This window comes from Nerophis ophidion, linkage group LG06, assembly GCF_033978795.1.
Source record: "Nerophis ophidion isolate RoL-2023_Sa linkage group LG06, RoL_Noph_v1.0, whole genome shotgun sequence".
NCBI lineage: Eukaryota > Metazoa > Chordata > Actinopteri > Syngnathiformes > Syngnathidae > Nerophis > Nerophis ophidion.
In genome coordinates this window covers 54,223,848-54,247,258 of record NC_084616.1, presented here as the reverse complement: position 1 = coordinate 54,247,258, position 23,411 = coordinate 54,223,848, and the positions used below count along the sequence as shown (strand labels likewise).

At 40.6% G+C, this 23,411-nt stretch overlaps 1 protein-coding gene across 1 annotated transcript in view; it reads right to left on the bottom strand.

The window, feature by feature from the left end:
• plxnd1 (plexin D1) overlaps positions 1 to 19,902 on the bottom strand; it is a 146,978-nt gene extending 127,076 nt beyond the window's left edge. Inside the window, exons 1-2 of the mRNA XM_061904274.1 lie at positions 18,555 to 19,902; positions 6,263 to 6,439 (exon numbers count right to left, since the gene is read on the bottom strand). Coding sequence (XP_061760258.1) covers positions 6,263 to 6,439; positions 18,555 to 19,766 — 1,389 coding nt within the window. The 5' untranslated portion in view covers positions 19,767 to 19,902. The remainder of the gene's footprint in view (positions 1 to 6,262; positions 6,440 to 18,554) is intronic.
• Positions 19,903 to 23,411: the final 3,509 nt, after the last annotated feature.

Sequence of the window (23,411 nt, the reverse complement as noted above, 5' to 3'; positions counted from 1 at the left end):
TTACAAACGGCCGTCTGAGGGCAGCCCTAACTGCCATGTGGCCCTCCATGAAAACAAGTTTGACACCTCTGATATAGGTCCTGAAGAAGTGAAGGTTTGCGTGTTTTAAAACATGTGCAAACTTATTCATGCACGCACAGCTGATCAACTAAGCTCGTGAGCAGAGGATTGCCTCTCTTACACGAACAAACCAGAGAGCGCAATCCATTCAGAGTACCTGTCTTCATGTATATGCAGAATATGTACTGATTATTTAAACGCCTAAAATACTGTCTTCCATGCATGTGTCAACATATTTGGACTGTCAGAAATAAATATAGTAAACATGTCATCTATCATCCTTATGAACTGACTTACGGGTTGATTTGAAGCCAGCAGACCCCAAAAATTAGTTAATATATCTTCTATATGAAAAAACATTTTGCAACATGCATCTTCTTGTATCGGGATTATTCCATTGCACCATCACGGTGAGTGCCACTGTTCTGCACTCCATTGGAATTCATGCCTACTCCGCATCTGCGCTGCGTATGAATCCAAGGAGTTGGAAATTTAAGGTTGATTGGCAACACTAAATGGTCCCGAGTGTGTGAATGTGAGTGTGAATGTTGTCTGTCTATCTGTGTTGGCCCTACGATGAGGTGGCGACTTGTCCAGGGCGTACCCCGCCTTCTGCCCGAATGCAGCTGAGATAGGCTACAGCGACCCCCCGCGACCCCGGAAGGGACAAGCAGTAGAAAATGGAGGGATGGATGGATAGAAGGTATGTATTTGTAATTTTGTTTCACACTGGGCTTCACGGTGGAAGAGGGGTTAGTGCGTTTGCCTCACAATATGAGTAGTCAGGGTTCAATCCCGGCCTCGGGATCTTTCTGTGTGGAGTTTGCATGTTCTCCCTGTGAATGCGTGGGTTCCCTGCGGGTAATCCGGTTTCCTCCCACTTCCAAAGACATGCACCTGGGGATAGGTTGATTGGCAACACTAAATGGTCCCTAGTGTGTGAATGTGAGTGTGAATGTTGTCTGTCTATCTGTGTTGGCCCTGTAATGAGGTGGCGACTTGTCCAGGGTGTACACCGCCTCTCGCCCAATTGTAGCTGAGATAGCCACCAGTGCCCCCCGTGACCCCCAAAGGGAATAAGCGGTAGAAAATGGATGGATGGATGTTTCACACTTTGAGTATCTAGTTCAGGGGTCCCCAAAGTTTTTGACTCGGGGGCCGCATTGGGGTGTCTATATATATATATATATATATATATATATATATATATTCCTACGACACTAATTGACTGATCGAGTGGCTAAGAGACTCTGAGTGGCTAAGAGACACTGATAGTAACAAGCGGTAGAATATTGAAATAGAAAGGACAGATTTTTAAAAAATAATAATTGTTTTGGCAAACTGTACAAAAGGCCAAAGCCTTCACCCACACCTCATGTTCAAATATGAGTTTGGCTCCCATTTCCTCCAGGGGACACACATGGAATTACAGACACAAAATCCCAACAGCTGAAGACCATCACTAATCAGGAAGGCTCTCACCTGAAGCAATCAAATCCACTCCTTTTAAGTCTGCAGCTCCAGCTCAAACTTCAGGCCAACAAACACTGCTCGAGGACAAATTACCAAATACAGAAGAGGCCAACAAACACTGCTCCAGGAGAATTTACCAAATACAGAAGTGACAACTGTTTACAGAGACCAGGGTGGCTAACGGTGAGATAACTTTATATTATTTTGATGTTTGGATTTGATATGTTGAATTTATTTTAATTGCCAAGTGGTTGGTTGTTAAATGTTTAAATGTCAAATCCAAGCTGTTAAGGGTCACTATATGTACTTTTGGTAACACTTTTGCTTTAAAAATGGTTTATTGTAATTTGTTTATATTGGTCTCTAATTGCTTTTGTATTTGTCAACCTTTTCCAAAGGTTTTTCACCTTACAGTTATTCAATGAAAAAAAAAAGAGACAATCAAGTCCAAAATGAAAGGAGAAACAAAGATTTGTCTAATCATTGGATTGAAACAAGGAGTGAAGTCCCAGTGAAACCCCTGGTCAAAATATTAAAACCCTTTTAGAGTTAGGGGAGAACAAAAAAAAAAAAACAGAATTCGACAATAATTTTAAAATATATATATATATTTTTTTTTAACTTAGGATTTCCTGGGGGCTGCGATGAGGTGGCGAGTTGCCCAGGGTGTACCCCGCCTACCGCTCGAAAACAGCTGAGATAGGCTCCAGCGACCCCCCGCATCCCCATAAGGGACAAGCGGTAGCAAATGGATGGATGGATTTCCCGCGGGCCGGATTTTAGACCCTGGCAGGCCGTATCCGGCCCGCAGGCCGTATCCGGCCCGCGGGCCGTAGTCTGGGGACCCCTGATCTAGTTGATAGAAAAGCACTATATAAATCTAATCCATTATCATTATTGTTAATATTACCACAAACGATCAAATGTATGATTTTTAAGGTTGTATTGTTTTTTTCTGCCGATAAACCGAATGTGCTCCCAATCATCCCTTGAAGCAGTGCATGTTCAACAACGTCACATAGAACCAAAACCTAATAAATCGAACCTTAGTGTAGTTTTTTGTAGTTCTGAAACACCTATGCTAAATTAACAAATTATAACATTATTTAGTGTAATGATTGAAATGGGTGACATGTTCATATAGTCATGAATGTGCACATGTGGGGGGAGGGAGAGGGTGCAATTATTTCTAATGGTGAGCATCTCTCGCCAGAACACCGGTGTCTCGAGAGCGCACCTTCCGGCGTCCTAAAAAGTGGATTTTGTTGTAGATTGCAATGGAGGAGTGCTTTATAACCCCAGAAAAGGTGTCACAGACTAACGTTTGTGTGCTGCATGTTCTTCAACATGGCAAACCACCAAGGGATGGAGCTTGATGCCATAGATGTGAAGGAAAATTACTGAATCCATGGTGACCGCCGGTAGTACACGCATAAGCCTAATATAATTGAGGCGGTCTGCACCTCTTTTTTCACTTTATATAGGTTGTGCAAGCAGTCTTAGTACAGGAGCTCACTCGCAACACATGTGCACACTCTTTGTAGAACTTATTATTTAGGATCTTAGTAGGCCATAAAGCGTTGAGCTCGTTGCTCAAGGTGACACACATAAGGACCAGGATAAGGCCCACACAGAGAGAAAACACACACTTGCACAATGATCACAGGGTAGAAAGTCAGCGGGGTAAACATGTGAAATTACCAAACCGCTTACATTGTTCCAGAGACAAAGTCAAACACCAAAAGACAGTCAAACCTGCAATCAAGCAAACACACAAACACATGGGCCCAGTGGCGCACACCTTTTGAAGCCTGCCCTGTGCATAAAAAAAGTAATTACTGTATACTCAACCATGGCTAAAGCAGCGCTCTCCTTCCAGCAGAGAAACAAGGTACTCTTAAAAGAATTGGAGAAAAACACACTGCAGCTGGATTGTTTTCAATGTTGCAAAAGTTGTGTTTTTTTAATGCAAAAGGTCAGGAAGCATTTAGAGTGCACTCCTGCTTTGTTTTTCCCTTCTTAGGCGGCTGAGGAGCAGCTTGTGACGCTCGCAGGCAGGCTGCCGCAGAGCAGCCCAGTGAGGGGTGACTAGGAATGTGGTTGAGACAGATTTTAGGAATGTTGTTAATTGGACGGGAACATTTGTCTTTTTTTCCCACAAGTTAGACCCACTGCTGATGTCTGAGGTGGAGGGTAGGCATCGCCACAACAAAGCAGGGAGTGACTCATACGTGGTCAAGATGTCATGTTAACAGCGTTTCAGCTGGGGTGTCAGCCACCAACTAGCCCGTTATTATGACCACATCATAGGCCAGGGGGGTCGGCTGGTGCTGGTGGTGGCACCGAGTAGCTTGTTGCTGCATGGATCAGAGTTAACTTTGGTTAATTGGGCCACTCAATGGTTCTTAACCTTGTTGGAGGTACCGAACCCCATTAGTTTCATATGGGCATTCACCGAACCCTTCTTATTGAAAAATAAAATGTTTTTTCTTTTTAATTCAAGACAAAGTTATGTGTTTCTGGTAACACTTTAGTATGGAGAACATATTCTCAGTAACAGAGACTTAATTTAAAGGTTTTTTGACACTAGGGGAACATATTTTAAGTAACAAAGACTTAGTTTGGAGTTATTTGGTTAGGGTTAGAGGGTTAGGGTTATAATGAGGCTATGCCGAATAAGGCATTAATAAGTACTTAATGATGACCCTAATACTAATTTGCATGTAAATAATCCACTAATTAATGGTGAATATGTTTCCATACTAAAGTGTTACCATGTTTTTTTTACTGGTGCACAAAATGAACCGTGCATGGGAACATCACCTTGTTCAAAGAACAAAACCGACACAGTGCATAAACTCACAACAAATTACACACCTGCAAATCAGTGTGACTTCTGCTGTTGCCATGTCCGTAGTACACCGATAGGTGGAAGTTTTTATTGACACGATGAATCGGGTGTGTTTTGACCTCCGTCGAACCCCTGAGGCCGACTCACCGAACCCCTAGGGTTCGATCGAACCCAGGTTAAGAACCACTGCTCTAAATCTACCGCTGTTTGAGCTTTTCAATCATAATATTAAGATAGACTCTAACGGAGGTGAACAGAACTACACACGCTCCTGAAAAAAGTGCAAGGAATGAACTGAACTTTTCGACTATACAGTGTTGGGTTGTACCAATTACACTTGGAATTACAAAGGAATTTTGCCCATCATTCACAATCACAACATAAAATAAGGACACATTTAATTCCTTTTTCTGTACATTCTAAACTGTTAAAAATCGCTAGTATAAGGTGGCTAACAAAACAGGTAATTGTAATTCATTTTTTTCCAACTATTAAGCATTCTTAAAAAAACTTCCAGCAACGTACTGTTTACATGCCGTGCCCTGCATATCCATCCATCCATTTTCTACCGCTTATTCCCTTTTGGGGTTGCGGGGGGCGCTGGCGCCTATCTCAGCTACAATCGGGCGAAAGGCGGGGTACACCCTGGACAAGTCGCCACCTCATGGCAGGGCCTGCATATCAACCTAGCTATTGTTATTACATTGTTATTGTAAGCGCCTACACTGAGAAACTACTTTTCTGGCATCGTAGCAAGCTTAAGATGCTAATATTCATCCTCTCCTTAAAAGACCTAACCTCGATCCTGACCTCAGGGTAAACACACCTTCCCTTTATTTCGAAAATCTGCGTTCAAAAGACTCCGGCTTATTAGTGATTCCAAGAGCCCAAAAAAAGTCTGCGAGCTATAGAGCATTTTCCATTCGGGCTCCAGTACTCTGGAATGCCCTCCCGGTAACAGTTTGAGATGCCACTTCAGTAGAAACATTTAAGTCTCATCTTAAAAGTCATTTGTATACTCTAGCTTTTAAATAGACCCCCTTTTTAGAACAGTTGATCTTCCGTTTCTTTTCTTTTTTTATTTTTGTGTCTATGGAATCTGCATAATTCCCGGAAATTTGAAATCAAACCATGGAGGCATTGCAGAGAAAAATACAAAACAATCTTGCTGTCCTTTATACTTCCTCTAAACGAGCCATCTGGAATGTGCCCAATTTGGTGACGTTAGCGGATAGCTCCATTCATGGTAAAGTTTTACCAGAAGAGCTTTTCGCGAGTACGCCATTATAACCTGATGTTATTGTCAATGAGTTAATTTTTTTCTCTATCCTCTTGTAGTGGAGCAGACTGGCTCGTACATGCACATGCATCCCCAGCTGTTGCCATTTCTATTACAAAGTAACGCGTATTTCGGATTTATATTTGTAAGTAAACTCCATATGGGTCGGCTAAAAAACTACAACATGGCTGACGGGGAGAAAAGTAAAGCCACGTAAACTAGACCGCCCACAAAACGGCGCATCCTAAAGGGACGGCCAGGCTTGAATATGGTCTGTAAAACATAATCTATGCATCATTTTGACCAAACAACTTCCATCACAAGTTCTGTAGACCACAAGGAAGTGTTTTAAATGTCAAACAAAATCACAATATGACCCCTTTAACACACTTTGGAATGTTAGCGCCCTCTCGGTCTCCATGTAAAGGTTGCAAACAGACCACTTAACTGCTCCAAAAAGAAATGACAAATGGTATGTGCATAAGAAGGATTGTGGAATACACACATTACTGATCTAAGTCAAATCAGCGCCATCTGTTGGATCTGCAGGCCCTAAAGCAGACTCATACCTAAGAGTGAGTGTGTGGTCTGTATCTTACCTTCCGGAGTCGTCCATTACTAGTCCCCAGAAAAACCACAGTGTGGTTGAGCACGTTGTCCACAGACACTGAGGTGAGGCTGTTGTATTCGAACAAAGGAAGGGCCCTCAGGGGCTTTCGTAGGGCCAGAGGATGCTGCAGGTGGGCCGCACCACAGTCCAGCTGCTCTGGCTGCAGCTACAACACACAGACACAGACACAATGAACAATATCAGTCAGCATCGGCGGTCCTACGAGAAAACCAGAACAAGGACGAGTGATGAAAGTCCGGAGTAAAACAAGAATGATCACAATGTTACTAGTCTTGCTTCAGAAGCACTGAAGAGTTGAAAGGGCCTTAAAAGGGTCTTCAACACTCATCAGACTGGGCTTTTGTCAAATGCTAAGCAGGCAGTGATAAACCATCAGTGTCACGCGAGACTGATCACAAGGATCTTTGGGGAGTTTTCTGAATATTTTAAAACATGTTGAAGCAAAAAAAGGGAATTAAGCAGGGGAGATATTTGCAAAGTTGTTTCCCACAGGTCTTTCGGCTGGCAGCCTTATTTCTCCTATCATAAATTGTGTGTGGTGCTCCCTCGATGCTGGGCTTCATACTGCAGACACCAAAAAAGATCACATGTCTGTAGCAGCCGAATTTTAAATGATAATCACAAGTTTGGATTAACTTTATTTTTTTGCCATGGAAAATGAGATTTTTTAACAGAAAGACAAATAAGGCGTTTGAGTGAGCAATTGAGAAGAATGGTCACAGGGGGAGTGTGCATACAAATGGTGCCAGCGAGAAGGACAACTGACTTTGTGCTCTGACAGCACAATGGTGGAAGAATGACCTATCCTCACCTCTCTTCTGTCAGTCAAATCTACAATAAAACACTGGAATTCCTATGAGACTGTGCACACTTTTGTCTCTGTGCTTGCAGCCAAGTGACATCCATACAAAGACAAACAAGGGTAGCAAACATAACGCACAATGAATGTCCTTGATGGGAAATATTTATACATTTGTTATGCATTAGGCATAGATGTTGGAGCCATATCAATGTAAACCATTTGACTTCATGCATGTCATACTTGGGCTATTAAAATGGTGGTCCAAAGACTACATCTGGCGCAAGTTATTTTCAAAACTTGGGGGACCAACATTTTTGGAACAAATTCCTAAAAACTGCAGAGTGCTCCTGTTGAATAGAATAACTTGGATCACTGTAAACACATTGACAGATCCTTGCATTGACATTTTAACCTTGCTAGCAAACATAGCACCTCATGGTCCAAACTTGCAGTTTACATAAGTGAGGGGTTCCTCAAAGGACCCCTTTAAGTCATCTCCTATTTGGAAGTTATAAATTTTTTTTGTAATGTGATTTATTGTAACTAATGTGTTGTTTACTTCAGACCATTTTAGGTCCTCTCTTTTTTATCATTTGGGCTATTCAACTGGTGGCCTGTGAGTTCAGTTCAAAAAAACTTGTGTGTGACTCACATTTCTGCAGCAGATTCTAAAAACACAAGAGTCCTGTCACAGAGATGACTTTTGACAAGCTTTTTGCAGAAGGTCCTTAAAACAGCAGAGAGCTTTGATTGATTGATACTTGTATTAGTAGATTGCACAGTTCAGTACATATTCCGTACAATTGACCACTAAATGGTAACACCCGAATAAGTTTTTCAACTTGTTTAAGTCAGGGTCCACGTTAATCAATTCATGGCAACATGGTAGCTCCTGTAACTCTGGCAAAATAAATACCAAAAACAAATCTACCATAGAGGACGATGGTTCTCCGGAATATACAAAACAATAATAACGAAAAGAGAAGTCCGGCCCCCTGATCCTTAGCTTTCTGGAAATGCGGCCCCGAAAACAATTTAGTTGAATACCCCTGCTTTACTGGATCAGTGTTGTTGACTTGAAAACTTCTTTATACATAACAGAATGACCAACAAATAATGGTGCTTATCCACGTTCACAAGCAGTTTTTACTCTCCAATATCAGCGCATCTGGCCAAAATACAGCATCTGTTGCAAGTTGCAGACACAACTTGCAATGACATTCTCTATGGGGAGCTGTGAAGACGACTGTTCTGCAATAAAGTGGCTGACTTAGTTGGATAATGTTCAATGTACAACTCTATCATTTTTGTGGCCTAAGCAGACACAAGATCCAGCATTTTTACAATATGCTTATGATTATTTGGAAAATCACATACTTTAATTTACTGTTGACCAAATATGGTGCTCGAGGTCAATCCGAAATTTCATTTAAAGGTTGTATTCTATGCAAAACGGACTTTGTAAAGATGTTCAAACAGTAATATGTGTCCTTAGAGCCTGTATATGATCACCAAACATGAAAATAAATCCACAACTTCTCTCGCTTATTTGCTCTAATGGTGAAAAGACACTTTTTAATGTTTAATGATGTCATGAATGAAAAAACGCTTTTGAATGGACAAATTGTGGATGTAAAACCACTCCTATATTGAGGACAGCTTTGTAAAAAACAATGTCAGGTTTTGGTAGGCATCTCGAAATAAAGCATTGATGTATTTCGACTCAGCTACAGATGTGGTAGCTGAGAAGGTCTAACTAGCATGTCCTAAATGACACCAACTTGTTTGAGGAACCTCCTCCACCTTGCTGGCACCTGCTTCCAGGTGGTAAATCCATTACAAATATCCACATCCAGAGCATCACATCCATCACCAGTCACTCACGTGTCATCGGCCCATAAAAACATTGAAAGCAGTTGATGTTTCTTGGCAAGGTCTTGACATTTTAACTTCTGAGTCTAAATTTGGCGGTTAGTCACGGGTCAGCCTAGACATCAAGTGTCATCTGGAACAGGGGAGGAGTTAGGGCAGGGGTCGGCAACCCAAAATGTTGAAAAAGCCATAGCGGACCAAAAAAAAAAAAAAAAAAATCTGTCTGAAGCCTGAAAAAATATAAAGCTACATACTGTTATAATGAAGGAAACACATGATGCTAGTGTCCATATTAGCTATCAAAATTACTATGTGTCGCAGGCAGACACAAATCTTTGTTGACAAACATGTTGAAATGTAATATTTATTCAACACATTTTTACAACATTGGAAAACATTACTAAAACAGAATATTTTCAGAGGGTGTGATAACTCCTGGAAATTACTGGCTTAAAATGGCCAAGGGTAAAAATGATTGATTGATTGATTGATTGATTGATTGATTGAAACTTTTATTAGTCGATTGCACAATACAGTACACATTCTTGACAATTGACCACTAAATGGTAACACCGAAATAAAATTTTCAACTTGTTTACATTGTCACGTTGGGGTCGCATCTTCATGCGGGGTCGTTCCTCTCAGATGCAGAACGCACAACTCCGCACGAAAGCGTGAAGGTAAGAGATGATTTATTTCTCATGAATCATACACCGTAGATACAAGCAGACAAAAACAAAAATAAACAGAAAAGCGGGCCGATAGCATGGCAAGCTATGGCGAAGCTTAGCCTAGGAACAAGAATCAAGAATCACAGGAATAACCAACGTAATTTGTCGCGTGGAGCAAACAAATCTTACCATGAATTGATTAACGTAGACCCCGACTTAAACAAGTTGAAAAACTTATTCGGGTGTTACCATTTAGTGGTCAATTGTACGGAATATGTACTGTACTGTGCAATCTACTAATAAAAGTATCAATCAATCAATCAAACAAATCTTAGTAGACAAGGCATGACGCAAACAATGACGCCAGCCTTAGCGTGGCGAGCAAGGTGAATAAATAGCTCTCTGATTAGTGGTTGACAGCAGCTGAGCGTGGGACCACTAACCAGAGGTAGGTGAACCCAATTAATCCCCATTGTGACCAAAATAAACCCAGGAGTGCACAAAACAGCAACTAAGGGAGTCCAAAACTAAACCTAACAAAACTAACCAAAACATGATCCGGACAACTACAAATAAAATTAGCTCAAATATACCTAAAATACGGGGCATAATGATGCAATATGTACACACAACTAGCATAAATAGCATGTTAGCATCGATTAGCTTGCAGTCATGCAGTGACCAAATATGCCTGATTAGCACTCCACACAAGTCAATAACATCAAAAAGGCTCATCTTTCTGCATTCACGCACAGCATATAAAAAATTTGGTGGACAAATACAGACAAAGAAAGAGTGGTAAAAAACTCGTCTCACAGTGGCAGCAACAAGGAAAAAAAACTACGATGCGTTCAAGGACTTCCGAAATTAGTAGGACAAAATGGTGTCCGCCAAAAACTCATCAGTGAAGCATAATTAATGTCTACGGTGGGGTTTCTAACAATTAGGAAGTTTTTTGTCATGTTTGTCCTCCTACAGAAACGATATTAAAACAAAAAATATATTTTTCCTCCTTCTTTTTCCATTTTCAAACAATTTTGAAAATACTCCAGGGAGCCACTAGGGCGGCGCTAAAGAGCCGCTTGTGGCTCGAGAGCCGCGCGTTGACGACCCCCGAGTTAGGCTCAAGACACCTGCATAAATGATAAATAGTCTGTACTCATACAGCTCTTTTACTATACCTGCACGATACTCAAAGTACTTTACATTATACGTCACATTCACACACACATTTATACACTGATGGTGGGAGATGCCATGCAAGGCGCTAACCACGACGAATCAGGAGCAAGGTCGGTGACGTTTCCTGCCCAGGACACAATGTCCGTGACTAAGATGGCGAACGCTGGATTTAACCCAGGAGCCCTCAAGTTGCTGGCACGGCCGCTCTAGCCTCACGCATGAGAAGACGATAAGCATAAATATCACAACGTTTTTCTAACAAGAAGTACAGCGACAGATTAAGTTAAAGTTAAAGTACCAGTGATTGTCACAAACACACTAGGTGGTGAACTTTGTCCTCTGCATTTGACCCATCCCCTTGATGACCCCCTGGGAAGTGAGGGGAGCAGTGGGCAGCAGCGGTGCTGCGCCCGGGAATCATTTATGGTGATTTAACCCCCAATTCCAACGCTTGATGCTGAGTGCCAAGCAGGGATGTAATGGGTCCCATTTTTATAGTCTTTGGTATGACTCGGCCGGGGTTTGAACTCACAACCTACCGGTTTCAGGGCGGACACTCTAACCACTAGGCCAGTGGTTCTCAAATGAGGATACGCGTACCCCTGGGGGTACTTGAAGGTATGCCAAGGGGTACGTGAGATTTTTTTTTAAATATTCTAAAAATAGCAACAATTCAAAAATCCTTTATAAATATATTTATTGAATAATAATTCAACAAAATATGAATATAAGTTCATAAACTGTGAAAAGAAATGCAACAATGCAATATTCAGTGTTGACAGCAAGATTTTTGTGGACAAATAAATATTGCTGTTAAAGATTTATTTTTTTGTGAAGAAATGTTTAGAATTAAGTTGATGAATCCAGATGGATCTCTATTACAATCCCCAAAGAGGGCACTTTAAGTTGATGATTACTTCTATGTGTAGAAATCTTTATTGAATCACTTGTTTATTTTTCAACAAGTTTTTAGTTATTTTCATATCTTTTTTCCAAATAGTTCAAGAAAGACCACTTCAAATGAGCAATATTTTGCACTGTTATACAATTTAATAAATCAGAAACTGATGACATAGTGCAATATTTTACTTCTTGACCTCTTTTTTTCAACCAAAAATGCTTTGCTCTGATTAGGGGGTACTTGAATTAAAAAAATGTTCACTGGGGGGTACATCACTGAAAAAAGGTTGAGAACCACTGCACTAGGCCACTGAGTAGATTGACAGCAACACCAGCAGTAATGACACGTGGGAAGGTTCAGGTTTGTGGGTCTTAGTAGGAAAGTCTTGAACGTTAAAATTTTCTAAATGTTACCTCACTATTAGTAAAGTTATGAAGAAATAGAGTGAATGATATCAGGATGATGTTATGTGATGATATGTGCTTACATGGGAATGCATTTTGCATCCTGCATTGTTTTCTGTGTATAAAACTATAATTATTCTCAAAAAAGAAGTGTTATTATTGTTTGCAAAAGTATTTATGTTGTTTCTGATGGGTAAAATTGTTTGGGTTTTCAACAGACCCATCCATCCATCCATCCATCCATCCATCCATTTTTAACCGCTTATCTCTTTGTCGCAGGGAGGTTCGCTGGAGCCTATCTCAGCTGCATTCGGGCGGAAGGCAGGGTACACCCTGGACAAGTCGCCACTTCATAACAGGGCCAACACACATAGACAGACAACATTCACACTCACATTCACACACTAGAGACAATTTAGTGTTGCCAATCAACCTACCCCAGGTGCATGTCTTTGGAAGTGGGAGGAAGCCGGAGAACGCAGAGGGAACCCACGCAGTCACGGGGAAAACATGCAAACTCCACACAGAAAGATCCCGAGCTCGGGATTGAACCCAGGACTACTCAGGACCTTCGTATTGTGAGGCAGATCCACCAACCTCTGGCCTACCGTGCTGCCCTTCAACAGACACCTTAGTTCTTAACATAAACTGAGGTACTTGACGAAAATGGGTTGCTGCTATTTTCAACTCTAATTCTCCTCAAAGTCTGTTTTTATGAGGCTATTCTGTTGAATATTTACAGCAAACATGATTAATTATCTGGCAGTCACAACTCCATGTAAATGTTGATATACAGCATATAAGCCACACCCCTCCTCTTTACACATCACCTGAAAATGGTTGAATAGAACAGTTTTTTTCAACCTTCATTGACCCAAGGCACATTTTTTTGCGTTGAAAAAATGCAGAGGCACAGCACCAGCAGAAATCATTACCAAAAAAAACTCCGTTGACAGTAAAAAATTGTTGTCACAATTGTCAGATATGACTTTAAACCATAACCAACCATCCATCAATATAGCTCTTGTCTCAAAGTATGTCTACTGTCATGAGCTGTCACATCACACTGTGACTTATTTTTAGTTTTGTTTTGTTTTTCCGGTGTGTAATGTTTTACTTCTTGTCATGCGCTCCTATTTTGGTGTCTTTTTTGGGGAATTTTCCTGTAGCAGTTTCATATCTTCCTTTGAGTGATATTTCCCGCATCTACTTTGTTTTAGCAATCAAGAATATTGCTATTGTTTTTAATTCTTCTTTGCTTGGACATTGTTGTTTGTCATGTCATGTTCGGATGTACATTGTGGACGCTGTCTTTGCCCCACAGTAAGTCTTTGCTGTCGTCCAGCATTCTGTCTTTTTTAACTTTGTCGGCAGTTCAGTTTTAGTTTCGTCTTGCATCGCCATCCCTAAGCTTCAATGCCTTTTCTTAGGGGCACTCACCTTTTGTTTATTTTTGGTTTAAGCATTAGATACCTTTTTACCTACACACTGCCTCCCGCTGTTTCCCACATCTACAAAGCAATTAGCTACTGGCTGCCACCTACTGATATGGAAGAGTATTACAGGGTTACTCTGCCGAGCTCTAGACAATACATAATTTGCAGACTATAATTACTGGTTTGCAAAAAATTATTTTAACTCAAATAGGTGAAATTAAATAATCTCCCACGGCACACCAGACTGTATCTCACAGAACACTAAAATAGATTTAGCCTTTAATACTACATTGTCTAGAGAAAGAACAGATCTATATATAATTACTGTCCAGATTGAGCACAAATGCAATAATTAGATATTTTATTTAACATATGTTTTCACCTTTAGAAAAAAAACTGTAAAGACAACGTCCAAAACAAATCACCCCATTTGACCTTTTTAAAAAATATTTGTTATGCTAAAAATGGGAAAAGCGGTTATACGCTGAGATTGGTAGGTCGTAAGTTCAAACCCCGGCCGAGTCATACCAAAGACTATAAAAATGGGACCCATTTCCTCCCTGCTTGGCACTCAGCATCAAGGGTTGGAATTGGGTGTTAAATCACCAAAAAGGATTTCCAGGCGTGGCCACCACTGCTGCTCACTGCTCCCCTCACCTCCCAAGGGGTGATCTAGGGTGATGGGTCAAATGCAGAGAATAATTTCGCCACACCTAGTGTGTGTTTGACAATCATGGGTACTTTAACTTTTTAACTTCAACATGACGAGGTTGGTAGAAGGTGGGGATTGAACTAAGAACCCTCAGGTTGCTGGCACGGCCACTCTCCCAACTTTGCCACGCCATATTAAGTGCTTCAAGTACATTATGTTTATGTAAGATACTTCATTTTGTTATCGTAGACAGACCGCATGTTGCACACAGTGCTTTTATTGTGAAGGGAGGGAAAGTGTGCTGCTGTTTTGAGCTAGAGGCTGTTAAAAAAAACAAGAGCCTCTCAAGTTGCGACCACTGTTTGTGCATTGATCTTACATCAATGATGTCGTTCACAACAACACAAGTGGATGAAATGTTTTTGCTGTGAGTCAAAGGAATGATAAATCCTACATTATGTTGTCTTACACCTGGCATTTTTATAAGCTTTTATGCAATAAAATTAAATCTAAGTGTTTGGGTCTTTCTTTTAGTTTTGCCCTTGAGTACGCAGCAACAGAGCTCATTTTGTAAGATGTATTTGTCTTGTGAAGCATGTGACCAGGCTTTCAAGTCACACAAATGAATGAATTGAATGCTGCTTATTTGGAAATATGAGAAATGCTCTGACTTTGTGAGTGCGACAAGGCAACTCTTTCTTCTCCGCCATATTTGTGGTTCGGTAACACTCTAACCGCGGATGCAGGAAAATACAAGACAATGGAAAAAAACTAACTAATGACCCTTTTCTGCTGGGTGAGCTGCTGGATGTGAGGAGAGTCTCGCTTCCCATAACATTTGAGCCTGGCTATGGGGTATCTTCTTTTAGTGACAAAGGGGATTCCTCCTTCACTTCTAACACATGATTATGAATTTGTGCTGGCAGGAGAAGACAGCCGTCACGAGTGCATTTGACCATTTTAAGGCACAATAACCTCCGGCCAGAAAGTTTCATACATCACAAGTAACTTCTTTGTCCACGCTGGAATGGAGTCAAAGGAATGATAAGTCCTACATTTTGTCGTCTTACACTTGGTACTTTTTGAAGCTTTTATGCACATTTTGTCTTGATGAAGTTGTCAAGCCAAATACCACAGTGTACAATAGTCCATCGTCAATCGCTGTTAATTGGTTCTGGACCTGACCGCGATATACGAATTTCCGCAAAGTATGAATATTTATTATAAATAAAATGTTTTCAAAGCTAGAGATTAAGTATCCTGTTGACGACCATCTAAATCATGGGTGTCAAACTCTGGCCCATGGGCCAAATGTGGCTCGCCGTGTAATTTCATTTGGCCCTTGAGGTAATATCAAATTAAGATTAGAGCTGGCCCGCCGGTATCATACAGGGGCGGGGCCGCTGTAACAACGCATTTGCTAACCCTCCCGAATTTCACTCCCCCTCCCGTAAATCTCCCGGGCCGGGGCAACAATTCTTCCGAATTTCTCCCGATATCCACCCGGACAACAATATTGGGGGCGTGCCTCGAAGGCACTGCCTTTAGCGTTCTCTACAACCTGTTGTCACGTCCACTTTTCCGCCATACAAACAACGTGCCGGCCCAGTCACATAATATCTGTGGCTTTAACACACATGATTGAATGCGAGGCATACTTGGTCAACAGTCCTACAGGTCACACTGAGGGTGGCTGTATAAACGACTTTAACACTGTTACAAATATGCGCCACACTGTGAAGCCACACCAAACAAGAATGACAAACACGTTTCGGGAGAACATCTGCACCGTAACACACGTAATACCCAGAGTCCCTTGCAGTACTAACTCTTCCAGACGCTACAATATACACCCCTGCTACCACCAAACCCGCCCCCCCCCTCCCCCAATTTTCATTTACATTTTATTTGATATGCCATTGATATTTTTGAATTATTATTGATAGGTTGATTGGCAACACTAAATTGGCCCTAGTGTGTGAATATGAGTGTGCATGTTGTCTGTCTATCTTTGTTGGCCCTGTGATGAGGTCGTGACTTGTCCATGGTGTACCCTGCCTTCCGCCTGAATGCAGCTGAGATAGGCTCCAGCGACCCCAGAAGGGACAAGCAGTAGAAAATGGATGGATGGATGGATAATTTGAAACTCGACTTTGCATGTCACTATTAAAAGGTTAATTTCTTCAACCTTGGCTTTGTTCCGTTTTTAATTTTGGCCCACTCTGTATTTGAGTTTGACACCCCTGATCTAAATACATTTTTCAAAATTATGAGAGCCCTCCCGACACAAAATAACACACTTTAGTCACCTTTACACTCTTCTAATCCAATATGGTAATGCTGGCTGAGGCTGAGCCAATCAGTAGTCACAATACTGAATTGAGTGCTCTGATTGGTGTGGTCTCCTCTGGAGGCCAGTACTACTTGTAGTATTGATATTTGAAGTCTATTTAGACATTTTTATGAAAATGCTCAATTTAGACACAACAAAATATCCCCATAAACCTGCAATGTGGTCAAGTTGCAATATCTGAATCACAATATGGTGAGGGATTACAGTATATATCAATTATTTTGATTAAAAAAATTGAATAATGAGCCCAAGTAATGAAAATGAATAAAATATGAAATGCTTGTAGTGCTTGGAACTTTAGCTCCACAGATATAGTTTTCGGATGACCTCTTCAATGGCATGAGGTGTCATGATCTGTCTGGTAGCAAACAGCGAATAGTTTATTTTATTCATATTTTCATTGATGTGCACATGTTAGTGCAACTTCAATGTTGATGATAGGCATATTAAGGCTATAGTGCGTTTTATCTAATTACTCGATTGATCGAACAAACTAATCAATAGATTACTCAATTACTAAAATAATCAATATGTAATGACAAATGATCTACTGCAGGGCCACGACGAACAATCGAATAAATTGACTAATTTGATGAGGGAAAAATTATTTGATTAATGTGTGTAACTAAAACAAATTCATAAATCCAGACCACATGTAGTGCCCGGAACTTAAAATACGTGAATGTAGTTTCCGCACGGCTGCTGAAATAGAATGCAAAAAGACGCAGTGGTGTATGGGTGCTGTGCTCTTCATTACTTTCAGAAGAAAGTAATGAAGAAGCAGAAAATGTGTTTGCTTTTTCCTACTATTTTCCCTAAAATGAGCATTGAGCCTACAAAGTATTTTTTTTTAATTACTCGATTAAGCGAACAAATTAATGGATAGATTACTCAATTAATTGAACAAAGCAATAGATTAATCGAACAAATGAATAGACTACTTAATTGACCGAACAAAGTAATGGACACATTACTCGATTAATCAAACAAATTAATAAGGAGATTACTCAATTAATAAAAAAAAACTATGGAATGCTCGATTAATCAAACAAATGAATAGATTACTTACTTAACGAAACAAACTAATAGATATATTACTCGATTAATCAAACAAATTCATGGACAGATTACTCGATTAATTGAACAAACCGATGGATTACTTGATTAACCGAACAAATGAATGGAATATTTTTAATTAACGAAACAAACTAATGGATGTATTATTCGATTAATCAAACAAATAAATGGATAGATTACTCAATTAATTGAACAAACCAATAGATTAATCGATTAATCAAACAAATGAATAGATTACCTATTGAACCAAACAAACTAATGGATACATTACTTGATTAATCAAACAAATTAATGAGTAGATTACACAATTAATTCAACAAACCAATGGATTGCTCGATTAATCCAACAAATGAATAGATTATACTGTGCCGTGTGTGGATGTGGTGACGCAGTGGTGTATGGGTGCTGTGATCTTCATTACTTTCAAAAGAAAGTAATGAAGGTTATGGCAAGCAGAAAATGTGTTTGTTTTTTCCTACTATTTTCCCTAAAATGAGCATTGAGCCTACAAAGTGGTTTATCTAATTACTCGATTAATCGAACAAACTAATGGATGTATTACTCGATAAATCAAACAAATTCATGGATAGATTACTCAATTAATTGAACAAAAAAAAAAGGATTGCTGGATTAATCTAACAAATGAATAGATTACTTAATTAACCGAGCAAACTAATGGATGTATCACCTGATTAATCAAACAAATTAATGGATCGACTACTCAATTAATTGAACAAACCAATGGTTTGCTCGATTAATCGGACACATTAATAGATTACTTAATTAACCGAACAAACTAATGGATGCATTACTCAATTAATCGAACAAACGAAAGGACAGAAATAATCCGTAGATGCAGTCCTTATCCACAGTAGCCCACAGAGAATAATTGAACGTGCGTGATTCCTACCACTAAGTTCCATTTCTGGATGCAGGCTGCTCCAGAGCCCTGGATGACACTGTCCAGCACCTGGACGTCTCTGCTGGGGTAGTTGGAGCAGCTCCTGCGACCTTGACGGATCTCCTCTTCGATGTCCCCGAACTTGAAGGCACACAGTGCAGACTTCCTGTCCCCCTTGGAGAAGACCCCAAATAGATACGGCTCTGTGCCCTGAGCCTCCTCTGTGTGGATGTCAGCTGGGTAGACGGACAGAATGCGGTTATAAATGTCCCCGTTGTGTCCACACTGGAGGGGCATCTGGATGTAGGACTCTGTCAGCTTTCTGCTCTCCGGTCCTGAAGGCTTTCTGCTGCTGGTGTCCAGACAGATCCGGGCCAGAAGGCTGTTGGGCTGGCTCTCTTTGTGGCCCATTTTGGCATCGTTGTTAAAGGCGATGTAGGAGTAGGTCTGGTGGATGAAAGCGTGCACAAAGTTGAGCTTGTTTTTGGTCTTCGCCTCCTGTTTGATTTTAAAGACATTATCCTCAGAGGGGTTGATGTCATAAGTGAAAAGTCTGGATAAATCCTGGATGTTTAAGGAACGGATGGCGATTTCTGGCGTGTTCTCAAAGCGCAGGTCTTCCTTGCTGTGGTTTCTGGGGAAAAACTGAGTCCCGGCCCCGGTGTAGGTGGCCCCCACGAGCAGCCGGGTGTTGCCCCCCTGACCTTTCAAGATGAGGCCCACGGTGGAGGCGTTGGGGTGATTGGCGGCGATGTTGAGCATACTTGGGAAGACAGTCTTCTCCCCCTGGGGTGGGAACTCCACGGCTATCTGGGAGATGTTCCCCATCCTCCTGAGCTCGCAGAAGCCCTGGTAGACAGAGCCGCACACCACCACCACCTTCTGCTGGTGGTCCAGTTGCAGGAGCTTGTTGTGGTTGTCGGTGCGGGACTTGGGATGCTCGCACGGAGCCTGCGGGAGCTGCGGCGCATGACACAACAGGTTGTCCTCCACCGGCCCGGTGCGCGTCTCCGCCTCCACGCCCAGCGTCCCGTTCAGCTGGTAGACGCTGTTGACGGCGGCCAGGTAAATCTTGCCGGACGCCTGGTCCAGCACGAAATTATTGGTGCGGTTGGGAGACGAGAAGGCTTGCTGGATGCGCAGCGCACTGGCGCTCCTGCGCGCCTCCGGGGCGAGCATGACGCCGAGGAGCAGGAGAGCGATCTCCATCGGAGGAGGCATATTTCCTTCTGCTCGGCTTCCGCGTCTTCTGGGCCGAGGGTTGCATTGAGTAAAGACAAAATTGCGAGTTTGTTCCAAGAGCGACAATCTGGGAGGAAAGGCTGCTTCCTGCCTCACGCCTAAAAGCGAGTGACGCGATAAGGCGAGTCGTGCTTCCTTTTTTTTTTTTTTTTTTTTTTGCAGGCTGTGCCTCTTTCTGCTCACTCTTAGTGCTCACTCTTTCTGCTCACTCCCTCTCTGCACACAACTTTCTAAACATGCACACGCAACTTATTCTGACTTCATCAATAGTGTCTTGGAAACTCAGAAGTGGACCGAAACGATGGTCCATGATGCCATAAAAAATAAACTGAAATATGCCCCTGGACGGAAGGGAGGAATAGGATGGGCATCGCAAGCTAAATAAATAATAATATTGATTAACATTCTCGATTTTCTTTGTACTTAATTTTAATTTTACATTAACAGGATTCAGCCTGGAGCTATATATGCACTCTATTTTGTTGTCTTTAATTATATTTATATATTGGTTGATATTACGTTGATAATTGGTTGGTTGATATTGGGTTGATCTTAGGGTGAAACTGAAACTTGAATCATCGTTGAAACATTGACGTTGATTCAACGTCGGTATTTAAACCTTGATCCAACTTTCATTTTCAACCCAAATCCAACGTTATTTCAACACGGGAAAGTAACGTTGTTTCAAGGTCTCTGTTAGGTAGAAACTGAAAGTTGAATCAACGTTGAAACATTGATGTTGATTCAACGTCGGTATTTAAACGTTGATCCAACTTTCATTTTCAACCCAAGTCCAACGTTATTTCAACACACGTTGTTTCAACGTTGATTAAACGTCTCTGTTAGGTAGAAACTGAAAGTTGAATCAACGTTGAAACATTGACGTTGATTCAACGTCGGTATTTAAACGTTGATCCAACTTTCATTTTCAACCCAAATCCAACCTTATTTCAACACGTGAAAGTGCCATTATTTCAACATTGATTAAACGCTTCTGTTAGGTAGAAACTGAAAGTTGAATCAACGTTGAAACATTGACGTTGATTCAACGTCGGTATTTAAACGTTGATCCAACTTTCATTTTCAACCCAAATCCAATTTTATTTCAACAAGCGAAAGTAACTTTGTTTCAACGTTGATTAAACATCTCTGTTAGGTAGAAACTGAAAGTTGAATCAATGTTGAAACATTGACGTTGATTCAACGTCGGTATTTAGACGCTGATCCAACTTTCATTTTCAACCCAACTCCAACGTTATTTCAACATGGGAAAGTAACGTTGTTTCAACGTTGATTAAACGTCTCTGTTAGGTAGAAACTGAAAGTTGAATCAACGTTGAAACATTGACGTTGATTCAACGTCGGTATTTAAATGTTGATCCAACTTCCATTTTCAACCCAACTCCAACGTTATTTCAACATGGGAAAGTAACGTTGTTTCAACGTTGATTAAACGTCTCTGTTAGGTAGAAACTGAAAGTTGAATCAACGTTGAAACATTTACGTTGATTCAACGTCGGTATTTAAATGTTGATCCAACTTCCATTTTCAACCCAAGTCCAACGTTATTTCAACACACGTTGTTTCAACATTGATTAAACGTCTCTGTTAGGTAGAAACTGAAAGTTGAATCAACGTTGAAACATTGACGTTGATTCAACGTCGGTATTTAAATGTTGATCCAACTTCCATTTTCAACCCAAGTCCAACGTTATTTCAACACACGTTGTTTCAACATTGATTAAACGCCTCTGTTAGGTAGAAACTGAAAGTTGAATCCACGTTGAAACATTGACGTTGATTCAACGTCGGTATTTAGACGCTGATCCAACTTTCATTTTCAACCCAACTCCAACGTTATTTCAACACACGTTGTTTCAACATTGATTAAACGTCTCTGTTAGGTAGAAACTGAAAGTTGAATCAACGTTGAAACATTGACGTTGATTCAACGTCGGTATTTAGACGCTGATCCAACTTTCATTTTCAACCCAACTCCAACGTTATTTCAACATGGGAAAGTAACGTTGTTTCAACGTTGATTAAACGTCTCTGTTAGGTAGAAACTGAAAGTTGAATCAACGTTGAAACATTGACGTTGATTCAACGTCGGTATTTAAATGTTGATCCAACTTCCATTTTCAACCCAAGTCCAACGTTATTTCAACACACGTTGTTTCAACATTGATTAAACGTCTCTGTTAGGTAGAAACTGAAAGTTGAATCAACGTTGAAACATTGACGTTGATTCAACGTCGGTATTTAAATGTTGATCCAACTTCCATTTTCAACCCAAGTCCAACGTTATTTCAACACACGTTGTTTCAACATTGATTAAACGCCTCTGTTAGGTAGAAACTGAAAGTTGAATCCACGTTGAAACATTGACGTTGATTCAACGTCGGTATTTAGACGCTGATCCAACTTTCATTTTCAACCCAACTCCAACGTTATTTCAACACACGTTGTTTCAACATTGATTAAACGTCTCTGTTAGGTAGAAACTGAAAGTTGAATCAACGTTGAAACATTGACGTTGATTCAACGTCGGTATTTAGACGCTGATCCAACTTTCATTTTCAACCCAACTCCAACGTTATTTCAACATGGGAAAGTAACGTTGTTTCAACGTTGATTAAACGTCTCTGTTAGGTAGAAACTGAAAGTTGAATCAACGTTGAAACATTGACGTTGATTCAACGTCGGTATTTAAATGTTGATCCAACTTCCATTTTCAACCCAAGTCCAACGTTATTTCAACACACGTTGTTTCAACATTGATTAAACGTCTCTGTTAGGTAGAAACTGAAAGTTGAATCAACGTTGAAACATTGACGTTGATTCAACGTCGGTATTTAAATTTTGATCCAACTTCCATTTTCAACCCAAGTCCAACGTTATTTCAACACACGTTGTTTCAACATTGATTAAACGCCTCTGTTAGGTAGAAACTGAAAGTTGAATCCACGTTGAAACATTGACGTTGATTCAACGTCGGTATTTAGACGCTGATCCAACTTTCATTTTCAACCCAACTCCAACGTTATTTCAACACACGTTGTTTCAACATTGATTAAACGTCTCTGTTAGGTAGAAACTGAAAGTTGAATCAACGTTGAAACATTGACGTTGATTCAACGTCGGTATTTAGACGCTGATCCAACTTTCATTTTCAACCGAAATCCAACGTTATTTCAACACGGGAAAGTAACGTTGTTTCAACGTTGATTAAACATCTCTGTTAGGTAGAAACTGAAAGTTGAATCAACGTTGAAACATTGACGTTGATTCAACGTCGGTATTTAAATGTTGATCCAACTTTCATTTTCAACCCAAGTCCAACGTTATTTCAACACACGTTGTTTCAACATTGATTAAACGTCTCTTTTAGGTAGAAACTGAAAGTTGAGTCAACGTTGAAACATTGACGTTGATTCAACGTCGGTATTTAAATGTTGATCCAACTTCCATTTTCAACCCAAGTCCAACGTTATTTCAACATACGTTGTTTCAACATTGATTAAACGTCTCTGTTAGGTAGAAACTGAAAGTTGAATCAACGTTGAAACATTGACGTTGATTCAATGTCGGTATTTAAACGTTGATCCAACTTTCATTTTCAAC